We start from the raw sequence: 25,280 nt of genomic DNA, 5'->3' as shown, positions 1-25,280 counted from the left end.
ACCTTTACACATTTAAAGAAAAAAAGCTTTTACCAGATTAAAGTTATGTATTATTATAAATTTTGTCAGTGACCACGCACGCTGTAAAGCACGCGAAACGTCGGATAAATTTAAAATTATGTCAAATAATTGTAAATTTATAATAATACATAACTTTAATCCGGTAAAAGCTTTTTTTCTTTAATTTATATTTGCCACAATCTTATTTTATATATTACATTTAAATTAGAGTGAAACAAAAACTTAATTGTTTGTGGTCAGCCTACTTATATCAAATTGTAAAATCGTTTTGACTTTCGTAAAACATACGTATAACGTCGAAAACTAAAACTACTGGTTTGCTTGTACGAAGAGTGAATTTGTTGTAAAATACGACGTGGCGAAGACGAACTTTTTACCTCCGTATAAAGAAAACCATCAATGAACTAGATGCGGTCGTCAATAAAAGAGTCTGCAACGCTTTGATACTTTTGGGCAAACATTGTTCGTTAACACGTGTGAATAAATTTTAGAGCATTAAACTCTTAAATTTGTTGTTTATCCCTTCGGGTCAGAGACTCTTTTGTAATTAAACTTTTGACTAAATATGTTTTTTTTTTATTTGAAATATCACTTATCATTGCGTTAGTTTCTGAATCGGGTAGGAAAACTATAAAAATGTTGCATGACGATCATGTATTTTTGGTCAGCCCTGCGAATCTGTAACTCACTTTTCGAACTCACACAGCGGTTTACCCATCGGCGGTCGCTCTGAAATCAGTCGTGAAGCAGTCATTTTATGATTTGGCATTCTGAAAAGGTGGGAGCTTGTAGTTTATTGTTTATTTCTTATAAATATTTTATTGTAAGGAACAATAATACACGTAATAATTCAAACGACTTACTTTATTTATTCTTTAGTCAATTTACGTATGAACTTACAAAATATATTAAGATTGTAGACAGAACATTTTGGCACACATTGAGCTGTTGTACAAATTAACTGTGTTTCATTATAATAAATTATATTACTTGAATTATCTAGTACATATTTCCATCTATAGTAAAATTATTTATTCATTGTGGTCAATTTAATACACCAATCTTACGACCTACTTATTTATTATACATTAACATTATATCGGCTCATAATTGCTTTAATTGTAAGAATTGAACAATATTGAAATTTGTTATTATGTATTAGAACAGACATGATTACTCTTTAATATCAAATATCAATCCTTTTTTGCCTCTTATATATCTTTGTTGTATAACAAAACATTTTCTAAAGCCAATAAAGTAAGATCCTTTTGTTTCAAATATCCAGTGTTATATATTATACAAAAAAATTGTACTTAGTTACAAAGTTTTTTTAAAAGTTTAATAAGGAAGCGTATTTTGAAATAAAGATTTACATTAATTACACAGTGACCAATCCCGTGGAACTCATGTAGCATTAACGAACATATATACATATATAATGTTACACAATGCCGATTACTACTTATGTGTTGACCAAAACCTCATGCTAATTGAAAACATACTAAAATTATCCATCCAGAAACCGATATAGTGTAAATGGATTTGCAAGATTTAATTAATTATTAATTTAATTATACTAGAAATGCTTAATACCAATTTGTCATGAAAACTATTTACAATAGTTATGAAGATTTAAATGATATTTACAAGTTTGGCACAATTTTAAGTTTTGGCAAGTACATCACGAATCTAATGCTAAAAATGTTAAAACATACGTCACAACGATATATCTTAAACGACGATATGAGTTGTAAGATTATATACATAGAGATTTTAAACATTGAATTGTGTTGTCAAAAGTCAAAAGGCCAAAATTTATAAGGCGTACTTAAACTTTTGTAAGATTTACTTACGCCAAATATTTGTGAATTCAGGTCTCTAATTTATTGTTCTTCTAGCTGAAGAGTTACTGAGTGCTTCTAAGCACTCTTGCTTAGACGCAAATTCTTACAACATTTTTATTCACACCAATTACTTTATTTGTAAGGTATAAGCTAAGCCTAAGTACGCCTTATAAACATTAGCCTTAACATTTAAAATCGTTGACATTTTATTGTTTTCAAATTACATTGAACGAAAAATATTTTGATAAAAATAGAATGCGCAATTTTAATAAATTTGAAATGAATTATGATTTGCTTAAATACGTCTATGAAGGAAAACAGGGTTGGCAAGTAATGATCATGCGTAATAAATTGTATTAGGCCCGTAAAACGAGTGCGCCCGCGCATTATTTCAGACCAAAGCGCCACCGTTACACCAAAAAGACATACACCATCAAGTATGTTATAAGTACTATCCTCTGGAATTAGTATGAAATTTCACAAATAATTTAATTCTTTTCTCAGAATAGTATACATTATACTGTATAGTATGGGTTTTAGGAGGAAATTCCTTTTTGTATTTTGTAAAATGACAAATAAGTACATCGTGGAGCAAAACCCTGATTGGAATTATCAAATCTGCCTTTCTATTTATCAATAGACAAGAGGCAGCTACTGAAGTCCTTGTCAAGTCACGGTAAGTTTTTGTATTAATTATAATTGCGCAATATATTTTGTTCCGGTAGATTCAGTATTGAATACCAGTCGATAAAGGCAATACAACCATTTGACAGTCGTTTTTTTATAAGCATCTACTAGCAGAAAATACGTTTGGTATTATAGATATTGAGCTGAAGCTTAGTGTAAGATTGACAGGGTTTTGGGCACGCAATGTACGATATCTTTATGTTATCCATGCCTACACATCGCTCGGTGGCGAGGCGGCACGGTCCGGCCGCTAGTGCAGTTGGCTCTTGGTACTGAATCCGTAGTGCAAGTAGGGGGAATCTGCCCCCTCGCGAGGTCCACTGCCCCCTCCACTTCCGCCACTAGGACACTTCAGAGCGGATCGCAACTCAGATGCCATCTCCGAACAAAGCGATGCCTGATCGAAAAAGTATACGGTAGAAGTTCGTCGATGTTTGAAGTAAAAATGTAGGAACTTAGAAATAGTTTACCTCCTCCTTCTGTTCGGTTAGCGTAAAAAAATAAAAAATAATTAATGTTGACAAATTTAAATGCATTTATCTATGTAAAGATACGAACACCTATTTAACCTACTGAATAGTCTGTCAGTGTTTTAAGAATATTATTTATCCACATTGGATTCCATAGACAATGTGAACGCAAAAAAATAGAAATTATAGCAGAGATAGTTTTACTAGCATATTACCCAAACCACACATTGTACGTACGATCTGACGCCTTTTAAAAGTAAATCTAGAAAAAAGAAAAATCGTTTACACAACAAAAACACTGGAACCCTTAATTAAAGTTTTAAGTACTTTAATAAAATATATGTATTCCATTTTAAATTAAAAAAAAGATAATTGCCTCAGATTTTTCATTAGTTTCCGTGATATTTCTTTTTATAGACAAGTAGGTAATCAAACTTAGGTACCTGAAATAGGCCGTTGATTTTTGCCTCTAAGATATGCAAGATATACAATGTTACTTAATGAACGAGTATTAAGTAATTTTTGAAAATTGTTTTTTTTACATTACATTTACTTCCTATATGATTAGTACTATTGTATAAGAAGTACTCACTCTTTCATCAACTGCCACTTTTCGGGACTTCCAAACGAACTCACAAACGGCTATAACACAGGCCACACCCATACCGCCCATGAGCACCACGAATACTCCTCCCACATTTGCCAAACCCAGCTCATTCGCCGTTGACGAAGATTTAGATGTCTCATCCTACAAAAAAGTTTAATATACTACTCTCCTCACTGAAGTTGCGGGTCACTATTCTAATTCAAAATAGTCACTATTAAAGGGCTTAGTTGTAGTCAGAGGGGTTCTTATATGCTGGGAAAAGCTCGCGAGAAATATAGTTTACGTTGTAATCTTTTTTTATAAAGATATATACAGTATCCTCCACGTGTTTTATATACACACTCTTAAAGTCCAAATTCGTATAGTATTTTAATAAATACTATATAGTATATATCGAAGCAATGGCATTACTGTCATCTGCCATTGTCATTATATGTCACAGAGCATATAAAATAACACGACACAGTCTGATCAGTTAAACAATTGTTATTGTATTGTAGAGATTAACAAAATTTATAGTCAATACTGCATAGTCATTATTATTATTAAAAATCATTTATCATCTGCGTCACTGTCAGCTGCTATTGCTACGACATAATCGACTTTGACTTTGTTAATAATTTTAATATTTATCTAGTTACTAGCTGGCCTGGCGAACATCGTACCGCCTAACAGTCGATTCTTTATTTTTTTTAAATACTTATTCCGCTATTCGGGACACCGGTCTAACTAAGATAAAAAAAGAAAGTTCATAAGACAACAAATACATTGTCGAAAAATAAAAATTTACTTTCCCGGAACCCCTCCACTAACACTTGAACTTTATGGTATGGTATTAAAGTTCAAATTGACTTTTAAGTATTATTACGCATATCTTGTATGGGAATATAGAAAAGAGTTGTTTTTAGACTTTTTCACTCAATTTTTTTAATTTTTCTATCCGTAAGAACCATCCTCGTACTTCAAAGAATATTATAAAAAAAGAATTGGCCAAATCGGTCAAGCCGTTTTCATGTTATGTCGTGACAACGGAAAACGGGTTTCATTTATATATATATAGATGTATCTCACTCCCTCATATATACATTAGTTGATTAATCGGTCAATCAACTTGGAGCCAAACAAAGTTAAATTATTAGGCAAAACCGCTTAAAAGGGTTAAACTACATATACTTTTAAAGATGGATTGAAATATCATATGAAAATTGAATTGCAGATTCATAAGCTAATAATCCAGGTCAGATATTCAAAAGTGACCGCTGCCAAGCTTTTGCATAGTTCATTTATCAATGTCTCACTTACAGCGAACTGTAATTCCATTCCAAAAAGGCAAACAAAAGTGACATAGCCCGCAAAATTGCATCATAATGCAACTGCGGCTTTAAAATTTTGCAATTTAGATCGTCATTCCTCAGTCGGTTCAGACTCATTAAAATTTAAACCGTATTTTAGGCGTTTAAAAACTAAAAGGTTTTTTGTAGGCTATGTAAACAAGCCGTAAAATGAACGTACTCGACATGAACCGCCTCCACGCTTCTCCTTCCACCACTTTGTCTTCAATATGTGCAGTTTCCCTTCTTCTTGCAGTTTTAAAACAGCGCCACTTATAGCGGTACGGTATGGTGAATCTACAAAGTGAATAGCTTATATTATGACTGAAATTAGCCCTGCATTTCGTACAACGTTCATTTTTATACGGAAATTAAATTTGGCTGCAATGTATCACAAAGAAGATTAGATTGTTCTTTTATTAATTAAAGACTTTAAATTTGATATTGTAAAAGTAAAGAAAATAAATCAGTGGCGCTACAACCTCTTTAGGTCTGGGCCTCAGATTTCTGTATCGGTTTCATGGTCATTTGTCAATCTAATAGGCGAGTAGGTGATTAGCCTTCTGTTCCTGACACACGCCGTCGACTTTTTTGGGTCTAAGGCAAGCCGGTTTCCTCACGATGTTTTCCTTTACCGTTCGAGCGAATGTTAAATGCGCAAATAAAAAGAAAGTCCATTGGTACCCAGCCGGGGATCGAACCTACGACCTCAGGGATGGGAATCGCACGCTGAAGCCACTAGGCCAACATTGCTCTAAAAGGGGCTCTCTCTAAAAGTAAATGCTTACTATAATTAATCATCTGTTTATCTTACGAAACCCATTTCGGCCTTATTTACACAAAGCTATATAATTTAATATTACGAAGGGAACAACCCCATGTAATTAAATCGAACTATGAATATTAAATCATTGAGGCACAGACGGCCTTATCACTGTCACCGATCCCTCATCCAATACTCATTAATATCGTGAATAGACAGTCTCAGTCAGCGTCTAATTTACTTTGAGTTTTGTGCTGATTTGTGTCCTATAATTAACGAAATAGATTTTTATTAAAATTTAAAAAATCTCTTAACACCGCGCTTATGTTACATACTTTTTTCAAACATATATAAAGCCGTCTTTATATTTCTGTTTTACACTTACTTGGCGGCATAGCTATTCCATAACCTTTAGAGTCCAGCATCCCACCAACTTGCGTCAAGTCGCAATTCCTCTCCACAACGTATTCAATTGTCGTCGATTCCATGAGGTATGCATACGCTCCCTTACCCCTCATAACTCTTTCCTCCCCTTCTCTATTACTGGTTGTGAATACTGACGGTCTAGCTGACTCCATGAAGGACCACATTCTTTGGTACGTTGAGAAGTTTGAGTCCTACGCCAATTAATTTAGTTAAAACTCAGTTATTTAAATACTCATAGATTATCCTCATTAAATGAATGTACGTACTCTGAAAAACGCTGCAGTGGAACCGCCTTTCAAAGCTCCATACTTGATCTTAGTTTGCTTTGCCAAGTCTTCTGCACTTTCGATTGGGGAGTCCATCCTCTCTACCGTAAGAAAAGCAGCCAGATTCGCGGTGTATGAAGAGATCATAATCAATGTAAAGAACCACCACATCCCTGCTACCATCCTGGTTGAGACAGCTCTGGTTTGATTTGAAAAATGTGTAAATTTAGTAGTATTTGCCAATTGTAGGGGTATTAATTATTTAATATTGGGATACGCTTCATACATTTCCTTTTTTTACGATACATTTGAAAATATATTTACAAGAAATTAGTTTTATTTAAATGGGTTTTTGTAATGTTTTGATAAGATTATATTCTTTCTAGCGTTTAAATGACAAATGTAAAATACCTAATTCTCTATCGCGTTCGATGTTACTAAAGTAATTGAGATACTTGATTAAACCAAATACACATTTTAAATGAATAGCGGGTACTAATATCACACACGGTTTTAAGTTACGAAACAAAAGTCATGTTGATGCAGCAAGCTATGGATACTACAGAAGCCCTGCTAGCTAACTCCAATTCACATCATATCAATTAGCAACTAAATTACAAACTTGAACTATCTAGTGAAAACCTGAGTAGTTGAAATCGCCACACACATTCAAATTGGTCACTTTGACCACCGAAGCTTGAAATTCACAAAGGGCCGCGGTCGCTTTGTTACTAATTAGATAACTTCTTCAACAATCGATTTTTATATCCTTTGTAAAATCAAGTTCGGCGTGTGCTGTGATCTGCAATGACTTTTCATTTGTAACTTACTTCGGTGCGATATCCGAACCTTGCTGCATCAATGATCCAATGGTGAACCATAGCGAGTTCAACAGTGTGAACTGATTCTCCAACACCGGCGGCTCGTCAACACAGTTCCTGGGATTGTCCCACTCGTACGGGCTGAACCTGCGCCCAAATACACCCAGTCATTTGCTGACTTCACTATCCATTTGACCCCAGAGCTAATTTGGCGGACGGACAGGATTTTATAATGGGTATGGTGGTATGATTTTGTTAAGTTAATTTCAAATTTCGAAAGCTGCAACCTGAATTGGAACACATATAATGATGTATAGATTTAAAAATCCTTCAATCTCCTGTGAACATCGCTGTGGTTACCATAACATCAAAAACAAACGTTAAGTTTGTCTTTGATATTAAATAAACTGCCATTTTGTTCTACTCTTACTTGGGCAAAAAGTCACAGCTCTGTTGCATGAGTGATCCGATGGCAAACCATAAACAATTTGCTAGTGAAAAAATGTTCTCCATTTTTTCGCCGTCTGCAGTGTGTGATTGGTGCCATTCGTACGGGGTAAACCTAATGGATGGTTTAAAACACAACAAAAGAGATATTTTACTGAAAAATTGACTATTTTATTATTATTGTATTTAAGTATAACAATTCTGAAAGATGGATATTATTAGTTGTTTATATAGGGTGTCTCAAGGGAAAGTTCATATTTAGTTGATTGACTAAAAAAGGTAGGTCGTGTATCAAAAAAGTGTTTTTACATTATATTACAGTACACATTTTGGGAATTTATTTCTCAAAAAAAATACCGTCCAAATGTAGACCGTCGCGTTCGCGGCACTCATTTAATCGAACAAAAAATTACTTATGACGGCTCGGCAGGTGGACTCAGTGATGGCTGCCATTTCGTGACGGATATTTTCTTTCAATTGCGCCAGAGAAGTTGGCTTATTAGCGTAGACTTTACATTTAACAAAAGAAAAAATCCATAGTGGTTAAAACAGCGTGGAGGCCAGCTTATGTCACCTCTCCTGGAGATCAATTTGCCTGAGAAAATTTCACGAACTCGTGGCAGAGACGTATTGGACGTGTGTGACGTTGCTTCGTCCTGCTGCAACCACGTTCTTTGGTTATAGCCAGGAAAGTTTTGAAGTTCAGTCACCAAGAAATCGTTTAACATTTTCACATAACGCTCTGAATTAAAATGTAAACTTTCTTTTGAGACACCTGTTATAAGGTACAAAAAGTGTTTACATTATTTATTAATAATGAAATTTTTGTACCTAATATACTATATCTACATAAATACAACGTCAAATTCTAAATCTTAAACCGAAGATCTCACTATTACCTTGCAAGTATAAATAGTAGAACAGACACTCCTAGATAGGCGGTAGCCATATATATCCAGACATCAAGTGATAATGGCGAGAGGAAGGAAAATAGATTTGGTGGTTGTTTTATGGGCTTGCGGTAGAGTACTGATATTCCGAGATTCATAAATGGCATCGTGAAGTCCACAACTTGTTCTCTACAAATATTATAATAATTTATAACATACGGTTAAATAATTGCTACTTGATTTATGTGGGTATCAAAATTTCTTAATCAATTTAATTTTTTCATTGTTACTTTATAGGTGATAGTATAAGTAATCAATGCGGCAATTCTGTGATATATCTTGGATAATAGGCATGAGTATCAAAACTTATATAAAATAGTAAAACATATCCTTCATTGAAAATAACAATTGAAACACAGTATCCATATGTTTTAATCTCTATTCGCTTTTTGTAGTCAGAAATAGAATCTAATTTTAAAGCCATATTTAAACTCATCTTTCCTTAAGCGTCAAATTTATTTTAAGAAACTGTAAATACTTTATGAAAATATTTACTAAGCATATTTTAAATAGAAATATCACATGAAAAGTTTCGAAGTCACATTTCCATAATACTACTACATCTTCAGTTAAATATTGCAAAACTCTTTGGTTTTGTCATCACGTTTCGTACGTACGATGTTCTTTAATTAAACATCTCGGGGCTGCGCGTTGTGTGTGTAGCTAGACGTGTGCTTTACACGTCTAGCTTCTCTTAATACATTCTCAGATCATAGAATTTATTATGATCTTTTACGTTTCCGCCCTCGTAGCTCAAATGACTTCTTTAGTTTATTAGTACGTTATGACATGTAATTTTAAGATTTTATATTTAATAATATTTACTATTACATTAATGAAAAGCTTTGAAGCTTTACGGAAGATTTAAGGTCTAAGGGCTTTCATTATAACTATTTACTTTTATATAAATTAAATACGACTGTTAAATTGATCTACCATTTTAACAAAAGAGTGCCGATAAAAGTTGTTAATACCTGTCGTATGTAATAGTGAGGTCGGCTATCGCTAAATCGGCCCTTTGTTCCAACAATTCCCGTATCATCCCGTCCCATTCCTTGCTCTCCCGGTTATATGACCCGTACCGACCGTCAGGGGCTAGCTTGAATGTGTAATTGAAGCCGAGAACTTTTGATATCTCGTGAATTAAATCGATAGCATATCCCTCAAATTGTGCGTTGCCAGTTAATTTTTCGCTCGCCTCCTTTCTCATGCAATATGGTGAACTCTAAGAAGTGAAATTGTACCAAAGATAACTTTAATTAGGCAGAATTAATTTTTTTAGAATTTCAGAATTTAATTAGAAGTAAATTGTAACCGTTAAGTAGTCTATTAACCTTAATTCTGTATTATTTTTGATGGATGTTCTCGATCTTCGGGTATACATACAATGAAGAATAAATACAACCACTGCATGCATTGAAAATAAAAAGAGCGTACCAGCCCATTGTAAAAACATAGTATTGAATATTACTACGGTTTTGTAAGTACTTATATTTTTCTTTTGTATTCAGCAACTGACTGTACTTACCAGAATTGTTGTAACAATAAGCGTTTTGTTCTGTAAAATTTCCACTATTTGCTTTTGGTTATCGCCGTAAGAGCGCGTATAGTTTACACCTTCGGATGAGTTCCATATTCCAGCCTTTTGTAGACCGTCCCGTGTCAGCTCTATTATGTCAAGGGTAAAGTCGCTACGAAAGCCTTGATGGTCGAACTTTATAACTCCCGTTAAACCTTTCATTTCCACCTGTTTGTTGAAGAATGAAAAGTTTACTATGAAAGATATTATGACGCCAACATCGCGATTAAAATTTTATTGAAAGTGATACGCTCGTTAGATTGAAGTTTTATGAAAACGCCGGTGATTATTTATAGGTTTTGTTGCCTTAGAATTTATTTTTAAGTTCATGAATATAAACGCTAAGTCCCACGCAAGGCACGCTATACATGGCACCATATCTATCTAATTTAGTCACAGAACAAAAATATTAATGAATATTAAAATACTCTGATACCCTTCAGAATCATATCGTATTGAATGATTAATAATGTATTTCTTTGGTTGCTAAAGGTGCGTACAGACTTTATAACATAACATGTTATACAACATTGCTATACAACATGTTTCAGATAATGTGGACACTGAATGTTATAAAACATCTTATAATAACATGTTATTGATATGTATGCTAGGACGAACCCAGCATCTACGTTGTTTTGTTTTTCTTTTGTTATTTAAAATGGTTATATAACATTGTTATATTGCATTGTTATTCTAATGTGTACAGTATTGTTTTATGTTATAATGTTAAATAACAAGGTTACATAATGTGGACGTGTTATAAAACACAAGTTATATAATATGTTACATAGTCTGTACGCACCCTAAGAGGTATAATTTTCTGAAATATTTTTTTGATATATGTACCTTCTTATATCTGTATATATTAAAGTAGGAATTTCGGAGCCACTCAGAATATCACAATATTATCAACACATAGTCATAACAGTGTTAGTATAATTACTCATAATAAAGCCCTCGTCTCGGCCCTAAAGGTGCTATATCTAAATAAAACACTGTTTTGACCGGATTGAAGTTATGTATTATTATAAATTTACAACTATTTAACATAATTTTAAATTTATCCGACGTTTCGCGTGCTTTACAGCGTGCGTGGTCACGGTGACTGAAGACAAAAGATGTTGAATGTCAAAAAGTATCACAGCTGCAGAGAAAGTTGAATTATCTGTATTTATTTCCCCGGAGTTGGTATCGACTAAAAGATGGAGGGTTTTGGCAAAAATGGCTCACGGTGTCCTCTATTTTCGCGGATTGTGTTTCTTTTTGAGATTTTAATTTGGATATATTGTGGTGCTATATCTATTGTCACTGTCAAGATACACATAAGCAGAGCTTCTAAGCTTCATATTGTACTCATAACATGAGTATTAAGAGGTCTACTTTCTCCGTAGACAGTATATTATCCAAAGCACCGACTTAGGAATGACGAGTCATAATAACTGCTATTACCTTTCTTCCGCAGTTGTTAACATAAATGAGGATATAAATATATTTTCTACTCTAACCTAATATAGTGTATGAGGTGTATTTTGATGGAGTATATATTGTATAATAGGAGTGACTCGCTATCGGAAGAGAACTGTACATATATATCATATAGCATTAAGGGGGTATCTACTTAGACTACTATTAGCTCAGGTGGTCAAGTAAGTATTTTCTCAAAAAATTAAATTGCATAGCTCACGCATGAGAGAGTTTTATGTAGGTTTCCAGCATTACAACATACTGGATTTTCTGTTGATTTCTGATTTATTATCTTTTAAAACTCTTCTACATAAACATTACTTAAACATATCCTATCCTACTCAATCGTGACTTTTGTAATTCTTGTATTTCTTATTCTTTTGTATTTAGAGATTAACTTTTTAGTTTGTTTTATTAAGGTTGGTTTTATAAGATTTGGTTATGCGCTTCTTGTACTTTATCCATCATATTTCTTTTTTAGTATTTTTTCTTACTAGGGTTACCTGGAAGAGATCACTTGTTACCGGTAAGCAGCCCGCTGCATCCCTTATAATTATTATGTATTATGTTATTTGTTTTACCATAAATCTAGCGTATGTGTAAATAAAACAATAATAAAAAAGTGCGTGCGTACAAAGTACACATGTCAGAAGTTTCAGTATATGATCACTCCATGTATTTGTATATCTATATTTTTACTAAAAGCAGGCGTAATATTAAAAAAAGTACTCACTATCTTCATATAGTTTATAAGACTGTATCCATGGGGCCAAGTATCTTCCGCCTCACACGACAGCGGGCGGACGTCGATTTGCTGGGACGTGTCAAGGTCGTGAAGGGCTTTCGCGAATAAATGGACAGCGTCATACATCAGTGCCGTCTCAGTCTATAATACGAATCATTTTTAAATTTTCATAGAGTAAGGATTGTTAGTTTGTAATCTCTGAAACTATTGAGTCTATTATTCAATTTCTTTCACATGTATATAGCTACATTATTACTGAGAAAATATTTGCTTGTCATATTTGCGTTCTACGGAAACGAAGTCGCCTAACAGCTTATAATTCGAGGAAGCAAGGAAATCGTTGCGAGTTTAAAAGGAATAAATAAATTAAATTTAAATGTTTGTAATCTTTTGTTGTTGACATCACATACCAGTTAGACTTAGATTGTTAAGATAATAGTAAACTAAGGTTCATCTTATTTCATATCTACACTTTTTTGCAAAAAAACAGGCACTTTACATTTTTTTTTCTCTATTTCAATGAATATTGCGAAAAAGAGATTTAAATAATTTGACGATGTTGGTTACTTGAAGAATCCTGACGTGATTCTTTACGTTCCAAATTTAAATTTTGAAATTAACAAAAGATAATTATTTTTGTAAAATTTCTGTACTAATTTCACGAATTGCTGAAATGATTTTTTACTGATAACACATTTAAAAAAGGGACGTATTAATGTGCTTGTTTTTATTGCCGGTTTTTAGAATTCTTCAAACATTTATAATAAAAATTGCCAGAATTCACTTTACGCGTACTCTCACTTATTAATTTTCACGATTATAAGTATACAGATTACGTTACATAATTAAATTTATTTAATTAACTGAAATAGACCTTCCTTAGGTGCCCGTTTTTTTTGCAAAAAAGATTATTAAACATTTTCAAACAAAACTTATATAATATTGTATTTATTCATTTGATATATACTTATACAATGTAAGTCAGATTCAAAGCTTAGGTAAGTTTATTGCTTTTTTAATAAAAATATTAAGTATTAAGTTTATTAACTTTGTTATTATGTATTGAGAAATTTTCAATACTAACAAAATCGCTTTGAACTGGTTCAAATTTAATATTGCTGGTAAAAATTAGTGATTGTAACTAAATTTTATATTCATATCAATATTATATTAAATAATGATTTTTTTATTAAAAATACAAACACCTAATTTAAAAATACTTCATCACAATGAAATATCTTGCCGAATCCAAATTCATACATCTTTTGGCGTGAAAAATCACTCACCTTAATAAAAGTCATGTTTTCCTGTAAACAAACGCAACAATTAAATTCAAAGCCCAAGGCGCGTATAAATCGAAATAAATACAGCAATTTTAAAGCAAAATTACCTTAGCTGAGGTGTGTCCCAGTTGTAATTTTCTTCCCTTTCTCGCTTCATCATAAACCCAGTCCCTGACTACTCTTTGTACTTCAGCTCTCTCTGGATCAAGCAATCTCAGTGCAGTAATATTAGTGCCGCCATATTTGAATTCCTCTAGATCTACACTATGAAGATCCTGTGATACATTCATAATTACTATTAACATTTACGAATTATAATACATATATAATTAAAAACGACTTTAGTAGTCTATACTTAGCAGATTCAGAGACCCGACTTAGCACTAAGCTGTGTCTCTCATATGTCAAAATACGTTTAAGTCATAGTTTGTGATAAGTTTCGTTCATGATATTTCCCTTAAATCACGACTCTGACTGCTATCAATAGACTCACTGCGAGATGAGGCTCCTCGGTAGCCAATGCATTGCAAAAAAGTAACCTACCCGATTGGTGGATAAATATTAATCTACCCACCTAGCTTACATATACTTATTATGGCTATCTTTCATGGCTCGAATAAATGGATATTAGAAAAGAGAAAAGAATATGGAATATAAAAGATTATAAAAAACTTTAATTAAAAATTAAAAAAATTGTATGATAAGAAGAAAAACAATACTTCTATAGGTTATGAAATTCAATTCAAATAGTTTTAATTAGGAGTTTCACGTCTTATGCGTGCCAGCAAACATCAGTACGGGGTGATAAGTGTTCTTTATATAGTGGGACAGGGTGCTTGTGAATTTGTTACGGACAAAATAATATGTACCATACCTAATCTTTAGTAGATTACTACGCCTTTAGAAACACTAACGAGTAATTAAAAACTTTAACTGAAATAAAATCGAGATAGTCAAGTTCCATTTCAAGAAATATCAAGTAATAAAATAATTCCAATCGTCGTAAGCGTTTGTAATTAATATTCCTCCGATTTTGGCTGATTGAATTATTCAAATTGGCATTTCCCAAGTTTCATTCATTTAATAAAGCCTGTATTTGAATTCGTAGTTACAGATGTCTGGAATAATTAGATTTTAATAGACAGATGTACTAATCAAATTCATCAGGCACATTGCTGCATCTGCTGCCTGGGTTAAATCTAAATATCAGTCAATCACGAGCGTTGTTTTTCTATAGAACATAGGCTTACATAATCGGGTAAAAGGTTCACCTGATGTTAAGTGATACAGCGGCTCATTGACACTAACACTGCCAGATGACTCGGGTTACGGGACTTAAGAATTGTGACTGCCTTGCGATTCTGTAACTGACTTTTCGAACTCACACAGCGGTTTTCGCTTCAGCAGTCGCTCTGATAAACAATAAACTACAAGCTCCCACCTTTTCAGAATGCCAAATCATAAAATGACTGCTTTACGACTGATTTGAGAGCGACCGCCGCTGCGAAAACCGCTGTGTGAGTTCGAAAAGTGAGTTACAGAATCGCAGGGCTGCTCTAGAATCTGAATGAAAATTGGTTTGGAAATACATCGACGGGCAGCTAGCTGGGTCTGTATATTTGTGGTTGGAACTATTATTATACGGTTTGCCTAAGCGTCTTATTTCTACAAAAACATCTTCAATGTAGCAATTACGAAGAATAAATTTAAGCTAGTTTTAAAAAGTTTAAGTGTAGTTAGATGTTATGAGTATACCTACATATATTTTTTTTTCTCTTTATTTGTTTCATGTTTTGTGTGTCGATTGTAATTTGTTTTTCTTTTAATCCTTTTGTTTTTCAGTAAAGGAATTTGTATTGTGGTGTGGCACTAAGTGGATTTTTGGAGTTTATATTATATACTTTTAATTATTTCGCAATAATGATATAAAATAATCGCAATTCAAAAAATAAAAATATTAAAGACAATAGAAATAATCGAGAGTAATATTCCTATAAAAATATAACATACTTTATCTCATCGGAAGCATGTTTTCCCGATGTGTTTCGTATAATAATTTTCCCGACGTTGAATCGGTCCAACAATGATTGCATAAACAAAAAAGATTTTCTTTATTGTACTCACTAAAGATGTTATGAGGTAACTGTGGTAGTCGGACATCATTCCAATCTGCTGTGCTTGTTGTAATACATCCCTTATCCTCTCCGTAGCGCAATCCAGCACTATGTGTGACTCAGCGGAATTCTTTATTTGCTTGAGTAGTGGCCTAAAATATATCATACTTACTTTACTTCTATTATGTTTTATTCTTGTAACTGGAACGTATGCCCAAATCCTACGTGCCTACGTTACGTAAAACCGTAATAAACAATTTAACGTTCATATATTTTATATTTCGTAGCCGTTTTAATAAATTGCTAGTAATTGTTTATTCGCTAGTGTTACGTTTAAGACTAACATTATATGAAATATGAGTGTTTTAATAATTGCAAAGATTATTATTATTGTAGACGGGCATTTCTTATACTTTTTTGCATATATGAAATATAAGCACGAAGGTTACTTAAGACTCGGTACATTGCTACAGACAATGAGAAATACATCATTTAATTTGGTGAAATGTTTTCTGTACATAATTATTGTTTTTCGACTTCTGTTTAATTGCATTAAAACTTAGCTATTAGAGCAGTTAAAATAATTATCCCATTATATTTATAGATTTATTATTTAGTTATAATGCCTTTGTATAGAGTTCCTAAATACACATAGGAGAGAGATTAGCATCACTTTGAAAGTAATTTACTACCTACACAACAACAAATAACACTTGTAACAGCTCCCAAGAGGCTGTATGTCAACTGTAAGTACGAATCCCTGTATGTTCTTGTCATACAAGCTTTTAATTTATACTCTCGAATATTATTATCGTTACTACTCCATTAACTATGTAACTGATACCAGTTTTGATAGTTATCCTTTTATTAATAAGGACTTTTATTTTTTTATAAGGCAATTCAATTGAAGCGAATTGGAAATTATAAAGTTGCTAAAGTTCTTATTATTAAATTCTTCAATCTAATTAAACGCTATCTATCTATCTTAATTCTCATGTCTCAACCTCAACTTCTGACTATGATATACAGGCTATACAAAGAGAAATACTATTTTTAATATAAAGTTAGTTGTTGTATACGCCATTACCGTACCGACCCTCTGTGTTTATTTTCTTGTTTGCCTAAAAAGTATTCAGTTGCGCTTGATAAATAACGGATGAAATGCAATATGCATTTCTACAAGATTCAGATAAAGTTTGACTTTGTGAATGGCAGGTTTTCTTAGAAACGTTATCTTGTTAAAAAAATAGATATGTGCTTTTTTACTTACTAATATAATTCAATGAATGTTATAAATACATATAACGAATTCAATTAATATGCTCATGTCAATAACATTTTATAAAATAAACTGTATTTTATTAAATTGGTACCTTAATATACAATGAGGTGACATTTAACTGCGTAAATATTCTGGAAAATCTAATTATAAATATAAGCTTGTATTTTCTGAATATATATTATAATTTACCAAAAATAAATGGAAAACATTTAAATACTATAATTTTAACACTTAAACGAATTATAATTACTATATAAGCACTATTAATTCACGAAAAAAGTGTAAAATATCGAACGTTAAGTTCGTTCGTAATTGTTCTTCGAAGCAAGTGTTTAAATCTATTTCTTCGACGTAAAATAGCCTAGTCGAGGTCGAGTGAGATTAAACTATTAACCACAACTGGAATTAGACAAGTTAAATTACCTGTAGTCGTGAGAATCGGGCAGTTGTCTGACCGCAACAGGCAATTCAGACGGCCCATGGGCTTTCAGTAACTCTTGAAGTCGGACCAGACCGTCGCTATTCTCGTAAACTATTGTGAAGGACTTCCAACCCCAAGCTCGAACTAGATCTACGTATGCCTACAAACAATTTATTTGCTTGAGTGGTGTTCGAAATTTGAATATGTACCTGTTTCGTTATTACAGTGAATTTCGGTGACATAAATCAACATTATTATATTTTCCAATAAGCACAACACGTTTTTAAAGTTAACATATTTTACACAATGGAAAATTCTATTGTTCTAATTATATAACAACATAAATTACACGTAATATCGTTATCGTTTCTCGGGTATCAACCGAGTTAGCTTCATTATACATTTTATACTAGGACACAAATAGGTAGAATATTTTGTTGATTAAATTACGTAATTACGTATTACAATTCTGTATCGTATACAAGCCTAGTATTATATAAAACTCACCCGGCTAAGTGCCGCTGGGTGAGGATATAAGTTAACTAGACAGGACTCCCGCCTCGTACGATAATCCCATCTGGTCTCCAAGTGGGGCAGTTCCATTGTGTCACATATGGACTGAACATGGGCGGCTGCAGGTGCCGATTGCGGCCCAAATATAGCTGCCACTCCACTCCGAAGTAGATGGCATACTGAATTATACAATTTATTTTATATTCTTATTAAGAAATTGGTTATGTTGTAACTATTTTTAAATTTATTTTTTAAAATAATACATTAGAAGAATACATATATACTGACAGTCTATACGTTGATACACTGTATTTTGTAAGTTAACATCACCTTATTATTTTTATTATCACACAAGAGTTTTTATTTAATAATAAAATTATTGTAACCACAAGTGTTAGAGGAACTTGGAATACATTTTTAAGACATATTCGACGGTTGCTTAGTAATTAGTTAAAAAAAACACTTCGATAATGTATCGGATATGGGATATAAAACCTTAACATATTTTCTGCCTTTTTATTAACCTACCCTTAGGATTATTAAATAATAATTTGTAGGGTAGTTTTAATAAAAGTCATGAAAAAGACATGCGAATCTCTTATAGAAATAATGAATTTCACATGGATATATATCCATGTTATTTATGGTTAAGGTTATTTAAGGTTAAATAACCTTACCGAATCTTTTGTATATGAAATACTTGTAATGAGTCCCAACTACAACATAACTACAAATTTTATAAGACATGTAATATGAATAGAGTAAGAATACAAAATAAATTCTCAACATTTACTTTCAAAAATATCGTCTGGAAAGACAAAGACAAGATAGAAGCCATTATAGTAACAAAAAGAAAATTGAGCTCAGACTTTCGTACTTTACATACCTCTTTTAGAAGCGTGGAAGCTATCCTGAGGCGATATAGTTTCTACTTGCGCGAGTAATTTCGCTCGTGGCAACACTGCACGATCCGCGTTAACCCTCTCCACTGCGTAACGGAACGCAACCTCTTGTTTGTCATCCTCGGGGTGGAAGAGGCCGCCTGTTACAAATACCCCATTATATTCCCTTGGTATAATGTGAGAATGCTGATAGTACTCAAATCCGAACCAGTTTTACAGAAATAACTCGTTTTATACTCTAAAAGAACGAAAAGGAAATCTCCATAGAAAAATGTTCGATGTAAATATGATCGATGACACGAAGATCGGCGAATATTTAACTTTAACACAATTATTTGTATGACAGTTAATCGTCAAAAAAAAATCAGTGGCGGCAAACTCTTTTAGGTCTTGGCCTCAGATTTCTGAATCTGTCTCATGATCATTTTTAAATCTAATCGAATTTTTGGGTCTACGACAATGCAGTTTCCTCACGATGTTTTCCTTCACCGTTCGAGCTAATTTCAAATGCGCACATAGAAAGAAAGTCCATTGGTGCACAGCCGGGGATCGAAAATACGACCTCAGGGATGAGAGTCGCACGCTGAAGCCACTTGGCCAACAATGCTCCTGTTAATCGTCAAAATCTATATAAATTAAGTCTTGTTAAAATTATATGTATATTCAATGCTTAAACATTTCTTGTCTCAACAACAATGGACAAAAATATAAATTTTCAATTCGGATAAAACCAATTTAATTAAATTCCCAACAAAATGGAACCATAAAATACGAATTTAATACAAAGTATTGTGTACAATAAGTAAGAACTAGTGTGGCGAAACCACATTACAGAGCGCTGAAACTTTTAAAAATTTTGTTTCATTAGGGAAAATGTTTGTGAAAAGGATCTGAGCAATGCTTTTTGAAATGAAGCTGGATAAAATGTTCACATTTAACTAGATTTTACAAACCGTATGTTCGTTTACAATACATATTTTAATTGTTGACACCCATTACTATCTAATACTTTTCCTATATATTACGGTAATCTCATAGGGGTGTATTATAAATATTTTACAATAGATTTAACGAAAAAACATAGAAGTTAAGAACATTGCCCGTTTAAATTTGTAATTTCTGTAAATTGAATTAAAATAATAAATAGTAAAATGGGATAAATGGCTTTTAAAATGGGATGTATATATTTAAGATAAGAAGAGTTCTTGAAGAGTCTTCTTGATTTTCGTGATTTGAATGAAAATTATAATATATTGAAAAAGATTTAATTTTTAAGATTTATCTATAAATGATCCAGTGGAAAATCTGAAAAACATACATCATTAACTTTAGTTTACGTGAATTCTCTAGAATGTAACAAATGCGGATTCATGAGATAAGTATAATATGGAATCCCTTAAGTATTTCTTTTTAAATTTTGTTTATGCCAGTCTATTGAAGATTTTTTTTTAAATCAACTTTATGTCAAACCACTGGCTTTCATGTGTGATGTGCTTTTAGTCGAAAACAATAATTGTTTGATTTCACGGCACAATGCGTTTATGTACAATGTCTAAGTGACTATAACAAATATTACTTTATTATTAAATGTCATTAGCTACCTTTTTAAACTGAAACCCGTTACTGAATCGCTAATTCAAGTCAATGTTATTATAATTATATGAATATTGTATGCAGTTCCAGTGTCATAGTAAGGAATTATAAATTGAGATAATTTTTTACACGCTTTATATTAGCTTCACCTGTATGTATGTATGTATGTTTGTATGTATGTAACCGACTCCTTCGGACTCGATTTTGACCCACTTTTAACGGACAGATTTAATTCAAACTTTGCGCACCTGTCAAAGATCGATGACAATGCAATAATCCGAAAAAAAAAATGAAAAAAATAAAAAAAAATTAACTAAAAAATAAATAGGGTTAAAAAAACTCGAGCTATCGAGGAACCCACGCTTTTTCACAATAATACCAGTATTTCTTGTTCATTACCATTTTCAGCCTAAATTAGGAATTATTTTTCACTTTTTAGTTTGATGTGCTTTAAAGGCGTGTTTTTTAGTTTTTTTAAACTATATTTATTTTTTATTTTTCTTAGTAATGCTGAGTAAATTGTTGTTTGTGTAACTTACCAATTCGAATTGTATCGGGTAAGGCGGAGAGATGGCCGAAAAACAAAATGAGAAAAACCCCCCTCGCCCCTCTCATTCTGAAACAAAGAAAACTTTTACAATATCTAAAGTTTTTATTCGTATATTGGAATACAATATAAGATGACCCTTAAACTTCAGACACCCTTTTTGAAAGAAAATGATATTTTTAGAATACTTTTCAGGCGTATAAAAATACAGTTTGTATGTATATTCTGATCTAAATTTAATTTAGATGTGGCTTGAAATACGGTACTATGAGATTCTCACTAGAAGTCCTTCTACGTACCCCAAGAGCTAAACCGTCATCTTTTCATTAGTGATACAAATAAAACTATATAAATACAGGCACTGGTTCGGTCAATTGAGGGGTCGAACCATGCAGAAGCCTTTACAAAGTAGACCTACCTAATGTCGAAATTATCCGCTGATGCCAATTAATTTATGTGTCTTTATATCATAATTCTTCTTCCTTGTCCTAATGCCACTCTTACCATCTGTTCCCGTCAATTGTCTTTTTCATTCTTTAATCTCTTATTCTACTCTGTCTGTCATATATATTAACTCTGATCCTAATAACAATCGTACTTATTCCTTTGTTACGTAACCGTTCTTATCGAAACTAAATATTTACGATAAAGATATTTCAATGAATAAGAGATGTATGGAAACATGAATTAAAAAGTTTATCGAGAACCTTGAATTCTTGAATGAATGGATGTAATATATTTTCTCTATTGTATGTTGAAGTACTAATATATGTGGGATATGAAAATATATCACTGAATTTCTAAAAGTTAGGCTTCCAAACGACCTGAAACAATGTATCGAATAGTTTTGTAATATATTGTATTATATAACGAGCCGTTACATCATATTTACGACAAAAGGTACGTTTCTTAAGTAGTCATTGTTTCTATAATTGTTATCTCGTTTTATACAAAAACACAGGTATTGGAAATAGCACAATTTATTGTATATCGTTTATATAAACGAGGTAACTACTATCTACGGGATTTAAAGGGAATCCATGCTATTATGGTCCTATTTTAAATAACAGTCTTGGATTTAAGATTGTGTATTAGTATACGCTTTATAAATTTTAATACTATAATACATAGAACTTGCGCGTAATTATACTATTTCTCTTTGAAAACTTCTTACTAGCTCTAGGTAGAGTGGTGGTGGAACACTTTACAGCCTGTATGTATATCCTGGCATAACCATCAAAGTTTCCATTTGGTAAGCACATAAGGCAGACTACCTACTCGGAAAAAAAGATCAATGAATATAATACGTGGTAAAGGGAACACATATATAGATCGAAGGAGTTCGGAGGCATATTTTGGTAAAATTACAAATTAATAAGAAAATAAAGGTACTTTTGCCTTCGCTTTTGTTTGGTGGCTGTTCAATACTTGAATTATAATATAAATATAGAAAAAGAGATAAGTTAATTATCAGTTCATGTAGTTGATAATAAGCATTGAGTTTATAAAATTTGATCCACATAGCAATGCGGATAAAGCCGTGGAAATCAGTGTAATAGAATTTCATTATAAATTATTTCAGTGGAAAAATTTCCACGAAATAGTAATATTTGTTTAATAGTTTGTTAGCTTTACTTTAAGAGCATTCAACTGACAAGTTCTTGAACTCGCAGTTTTATTTATATAAAATTTGAATTTCAAAATAGAACACAATCTATTATTTATTTACACATTTTTATGTTTATTTTTTTCTTCGGATCATTCAAAGATAATTTATTTCATTTAAACAGCAGGGGAAACACTAGAAATTTTTAGTAATAATGGACGTCATATTTTGCAGAGGAATACCGAAATTGTACCTACAGATCTTACACTTAATCGTACAACGACCTTCGATCAGCCTCAATGAGGAACAAATCAATCACGCCTTATTATGCTACGTCTTTAATCTTTTATTTTTGATAGGAATATCGACTTTACGCCACAGGACTATATGCCTCACTCGTGCAACCTTTCATTCGTAATGTACCTATCTATTTGGTGATTGACTATGTTACAATAAATCTATTTAATGCTGCACACATGTCTTTCTATACATCGTCATACTAATTTAATAAACTACACACCGTTGACCCTTTAAAGAAGGTCATGGGGTTCCACTGGACATATAAGACAAAGCCTAATATAACTATATTACAACATACCTGTTTAATTAATCAGTTTTTAATAACATCATAATTACTCCAATTACATATTGAAAACACTTCACAAACACCAATCGCACGGAGGAAACATTGCAAATAATAATGTCATTCGTTTAATGTCTACGTCGGTTTGATAATAAGCGCTTACCGATACAGGATTAACTCGATTTAATTAATAATGGAATGGATATCGATTAAAATTCGATTCGCGAATGGATTTAGGTGTAAATAGGCTGAGGGACAGCCGGCCGCGAGGTTGGCGTCGACAGGCTGGCGGGGTTCTGCCGTGGAAGCCTTACGGCGCATGCGCGCTGCCTCCCTTCCCGGTAACCATTCTGAAGCTACGAGACCGAATTCTGGGTTTATTAAATTACTTCACGGCGAAATATTTTAATGACTGCCATTATATAGTAAAGAGTACCCACAATACGGTGTTTATTTCAAATAATGCTTAGAAGAAATGTTAACGGGTTGCGGGTGAGATTTAAATATTCATGTTCACGTCTCGTCTTAATTTATTCAAATAACATGACTATATGATAGTTTTAAGCATGAATTTAGCGAACGCTATGTGTATATTCTCATACATAACAAGATAGCAAGACAACTCATACATAGCAAGTAGACAATGTTAAAATAATTTGTATCTAAAATGATGTTTACAATTCCTCTGGACCGATTATTAGAGTATATTTGGCAAACGCTGGAAATAGCAGTAATGAATGCAAAGTTTACGCTTACTGACACCAAATGATTACAAATCATACATTGGAAAGTTTCAAAGCCAAATTAACTCATAAAACTCGTTAGGTGTTCGTTCAGTGAATGAATTAACGTTTATGCGTTATTATAATTTATTTTAAAACTGATTAGTGAACAATTAAAAGATTAATTTATACCATTACTGATAATTGTGATTAAAAAGCTAATAGTTTTTTCAAAGTTAAATTATAGTATAATAGAAATGAAGTTTGTCTTAATTTATTGCGGCATGTCTATGACTTAATTTTTCTGTACTTTCTCATGTTGCTTTGGTTTTGTATTTTTTAAGTAATATTTTTAGTTGTATGTTGGGTACACCTATCCTACCACAGTTTATTTTTAAACCAGAACGGACGGAGGACACGTCACCTTAGTAGTATTTGTTATAATAGTTATTACGAGTATATTGTATTGTATTTGTAGGTTTAACGGATACGTAAAGTTTCCTCTGCCAATAAAGGTATTTACGAACCGATACGACTTAGCGCCTTCAAGAAAGGCGCGTAGCATTCTCTGAAAGGTCGGTAACACACCCGCTTGTCCTCGGCGAAGCAGGTGTCATCACTTTATTAAAAGCGCCTGTTCGTTTGCCTTCCAATTTGCAATTTATAATACGGTCGCGAAGTCAGAAGTGTTCAAGCGTCAATAAATTGAATAAATTCTAATGACTTAAAAACGACGAAATTGACGTGAAATAAGATTTTGTTTTTAACCACTCCATTAGAACTAAAACTTTTAGAACTAAAATATGAAGGAGTATGCGTAAGTAATGTTAGCTAATACGTCTACTTATTACCCAACAGCTCCCCGAGGCATCAACTCTCGCGAGAAGTTAGCAACTCAGTGTTATTGCAAATTGAATAGTTTACATTAGCACCTGAATATTAAAATTATTTTTTTATTTATACATTGTTGCTTGTATTTTTATATCTACTTACAGTAAATAAACAAAACCAACTAACCAACTAAACATTTAACCCTATAAATATCTTATATACTGACGTAATATATTTATGCGTCTAGAATAGTCTGCGTTATCACGTGTATATAAGAAAGTTAACCATTTAAAGGAATATGAATACAATAACTTAACGATTAATATGCGTAATGCATTTTGTCTTCTATAGTATACCGAATAGTGTAACGAATATTTTCTGAGAGCATTTCTATTAAAGAACTTACAGTTATCTTGCCTAGACATATCCAAAATGTACTTTAAAAGGATTTTGAACGGT

The 25,280-nt window shown here is 32.4% G+C and overlaps 1 protein-coding gene across 7 annotated transcripts; it reads right to left on the bottom strand.

Annotated features, from left to right (window-relative positions):
* Nucleotides 1-867: 867 nt before the first annotated feature.
* Nucleotides 868-23,564, bottom strand: LOC125061667 (glutamate receptor ionotropic, kainate 2). 7 transcript variants are annotated; one of them, XM_047667246.1, is made up of 20 exons: nucleotides 23,284-23,564; nucleotides 21,072-21,148; nucleotides 18,924-19,079; nucleotides 18,032-18,216; nucleotides 17,527-17,684; nucleotides 15,832-15,973; nucleotides 13,815-13,982; nucleotides 13,711-13,731; nucleotides 12,413-12,565; nucleotides 10,162-10,380; nucleotides 9,608-9,858; nucleotides 8,583-8,762; nucleotides 7,246-7,383; nucleotides 6,416-6,614; nucleotides 6,109-6,340; nucleotides 5,142-5,257; nucleotides 3,615-3,770; nucleotides 3,260-3,284; nucleotides 3,023-3,031; nucleotides 2,858-2,949 (listed from the first exon to the last, which is right to left on the bottom strand). In XM_047667246.1, exons 2-18 carry the CDS (start codon nucleotides 21,145-21,147, stop codon nucleotides 3,273-3,275), a joined length of 2,562 nt encoding a protein of 853 aa, XP_047523202.1. In that variant the 5' UTR covers nucleotide 21,148; nucleotides 23,284-23,564; the 3' UTR covers nucleotides 2,858-2,949; nucleotides 3,023-3,031; nucleotides 3,260-3,272. The 7 variants fall into 7 exon arrangements, with proteins under 7 accessions (XP_047523159.1, XP_047523152.1, XP_047523166.1 ...); XM_047667203.1 differs by lacking the exons at nucleotides 3,260-3,284; nucleotides 7,246-7,383 and adding an exon at nucleotides 7,667-7,798 and having other exon boundaries at nucleotides 868-2,949; XM_047667196.1 differs by lacking the exon at nucleotides 3,260-3,284 and having other exon boundaries at nucleotides 868-2,949.
* Between the last annotated feature and the right edge of the window lie 1,716 nt (nucleotides 23,565-25,280).

The sequence above is a fragment of the Pieris napi genome, chromosome 2 (assembly GCF_905475465.1).
Source record: "Pieris napi chromosome 2, ilPieNapi1.2, whole genome shotgun sequence".
NCBI lineage: Eukaryota > Metazoa > Arthropoda > Insecta > Lepidoptera > Pieridae > Pieris > Pieris napi.
The sequence above is the reverse complement of the archived record's forward strand: the minus strand, read 5'-3'. Positions and strand labels throughout refer to the sequence as shown.